We start from the raw sequence: 2,364 nt of genomic DNA, 5'->3' as shown, positions 1-2,364 counted from the left end.
GTGTGTGTGTGTATTGACTGCTGCAGTAATGAGTCCTAAAATCCAAGGAACCCGGAAATGAGTTAGCGTTCTTGCTCTTTCAGTTTATTTTCTGCAATAATCCAAAATCCAATGATCATCTTTTAGTGGAGGGAACCAGTGCGACGCTAACTTCCGGGATCTACAAAAATAGGTCATCCCTGCTGCACTCTATCCACCCGCTTGACGAATTCAAAAATATCACAAAACAATTATAAATATTTTCCAAAAGTGTGAACTGTCCCTTCAAATCCAGCTCACGAGGCTTAAAGTCACTTAAGGGTTATGGGTCCAAATTTCAAGTGTCAGCACGTGCAAGCTCTTGTATTGTGACTATGTGCACACGCGCCTGGTGACGTCGAATAGGCGGCGCAGGGTGTAGATTTGAGTGACGGCGACGGTGAGCATGACGCACACGTTGAGGCAGGACCAGAAGGACACGCGCCACAGGTTGTCCTCCAGCAGGTAGCGGTCCCGCGCCTCTAGGGTCCGCAGCACGTTCAGGACCTGGCGGCTCTTCTCCAGGTGCTGGTGCACAGAGTCCAACCTCACCTGGAAGACGAAGAGCAGCAGAAAGGAGGAGATGAGAGTAAAAAAAAAACACATCAGATAAGTCAAGTGTTGTCTGAAGGGTCATCGCTGCTGCAGATGCAATAAGTCTTTGTTTCCCCTCCTCACCCTGATGTCATCCAGTTTGTACTCCACCATGCTTTCCTGCATGGCCACATCCGCCCACTCATTTTGGCCTCCATGTGCACTGCTGCTCTGTCTGTTTATGATCACCTCAAAGAACACCAGCTTCTCTGACAGTTTACTGTAGCTGTTGTCGAAACACAGCCGGTAGTCTCCGTCCTCTGTGGGATCCACCCTGCAGGGAGGAAATGAAGTGTACAATTTAAAAAAAAAAAAACACGGTCGAAACTATTCACTTTGATAGCAAACGTGCAAAAAAAAATACTTGGCTAAAAATGTTTTTTTTTAGTATGAAATCATAAGCAGGTGGTTGTTGGGAGAGCCTCTGAGTGACCCACGTGTGAATGGCATCAGATCTCCTGAAGTCAGAGGCCAGCCGGTATCCGCTGGGTGAGACGAGGACGAAGCCAACGTCCAGACCCGACCCAGCTATCACCTGTGAAAGACACAGAGGGGTTGAGGTCAGTCAAAAGCCCACTGAGCAGCAACATGGCTCACCAAAGTATGCCACAGTGATAATAAATGGACAGTTAAGCTATTTGTGTAGGGAAATTCTCCCTTGCGCTACTTATTGCGGCCTCTCTAGTAAAAGTGCTCAGTGTTCGACACACTTCAACGGTCCTGGAGTCATTGACTTTCTCAAGGTTTTGGTTTGGGCTGCAATGAATACAGTTCCACATTCTGAAGCAGCCTTTGATATTAGTTGTGACGGTCGATCAAGACCTCCACATCAGCCGGAGGAGCACCAGAAACCACAGAAGCAATGCAGCGGTCACGGCCATAAAATGACTTGAGGTCAGCAACACAATATGAGAGACTTGAAGACAAATGTGCTTTGAATGTATTTATTTATGCTTTTCATTTCATATTAATTACGGTGGCTTTATATTGTGGATGCATTGAAGATGTCATCATCATGTTTAGTCATGTTTGTGCTTGTGCAGGATGCATGTTAAGCACTTTTAAAATGTGTTTTTCTTTTCTCTATCTCAGGAGAAGTGTCTTCAACGACAGCAGCAGTGGTTTTCTTATCTCATGCAAGGCCGAAGTCCAAGGCTTGTTAACTTGTTTTTCAGTTAAACATTATTCACAATCTTCAAGAAAGCTCTTCAAAACTTTAAACACACACACACGCAGACAGACAGACACACAGACAGACAGAAAGAAAACAATATTTACCTGGTATTCGACTTCTATGCTGTCGTTCCTCGCTGTAGTTTGGTAGAAACACTCTGTGCTACCAGCAGCTAATAGAAATGTAAACTCCATGTCTTTGTATGGCCCCAAACCCAGAGTCAAGTCTACGGTCAGGATTAAACAAGCCAGCCAACAGAGCTCTCCGGACACATTCATCATCCTCAGCTTGCGGCGCACAGTCCATGTAATCCACTTTCACCAACTCTGAGCGACTCTGTTCTTTGTCACACGTGCACAATGAAGCAAGTTTACTGTATATCTGTCATTGCTGACTGTCATACTCCCGGCGGTTGGGGAAACACAAAGCCTCACAGTAAAGTTCCTTGATCGGAGCCACTATCTGCCTCGACCAGCAGCGCTCTGCAGTCTGGACTGCGGCCACATGCAAAACTGAGGCGGAGTGACAAAGTGCAGCAATACACATGACATGATGAGCCTGGTGATGCATGACGAGGC

General features: G+C 46.3%; 1 protein-coding gene across 1 annotated transcript; it reads right to left on the bottom strand.

The window, feature by feature from the left end:
• Window positions 1–125: 125 nt before the first annotated feature.
• Window positions 126–2,340, bottom strand: tmed1a (transmembrane p24 trafficking protein 1a). Its single transcript, XM_079177620.1, has 4 exons — window positions 1,891–2,340; window positions 1,050–1,147; window positions 697–886; window positions 126–570 (listed from the first exon to the last, which is right to left on the bottom strand). Exons 1-4 carry the CDS (start codon window positions 2,065–2,067, stop codon window positions 352–354), a joined length of 684 nt encoding a protein of 227 aa, XP_079033746.1. The 5' UTR covers window positions 2,068–2,340; the 3' UTR covers window positions 126–351.
• Window positions 2,341–2,364: the final 24 nt, after the last annotated feature.

Source organism: Pholis gunnellus (genome assembly GCF_910591455.1).
Source record: "Pholis gunnellus genome assembly, chromosome: 17".
NCBI lineage: Eukaryota > Metazoa > Chordata > Actinopteri > Perciformes > Pholidae > Pholis > Pholis gunnellus.
The sequence above is the reverse complement of the archived record's forward strand: the minus strand, read 5'-3'. Positions and strand labels throughout refer to the sequence as shown.

What these genes read in the sequence shown, in the direction of transcription:
- tmed1a (XM_079177620.1), bottom strand. Translation starts at nt 2,067, where the DNA reads ATGATGAATGTGTCCGGAGAGCTCTGTTGGCTGGCTTGTTTAATCCTG. An exon ending in GCATAGAAGTCGAATACCAG is followed by an intron (nt 1,148 to 1,890) that starts GTAAATATTGTT and finishes TGTCTTTCACAG; the next exon opens with GTGATAGCTGGGTCGGGTCT. An exon ending in AGATCTGATGCCATTCACAC is followed by an intron (nt 887 to 1,049) that starts GTGGGTCACTCA and finishes TCCTCCCTGCAG; the next exon opens with GGTGGATCCCACAGAGGACG.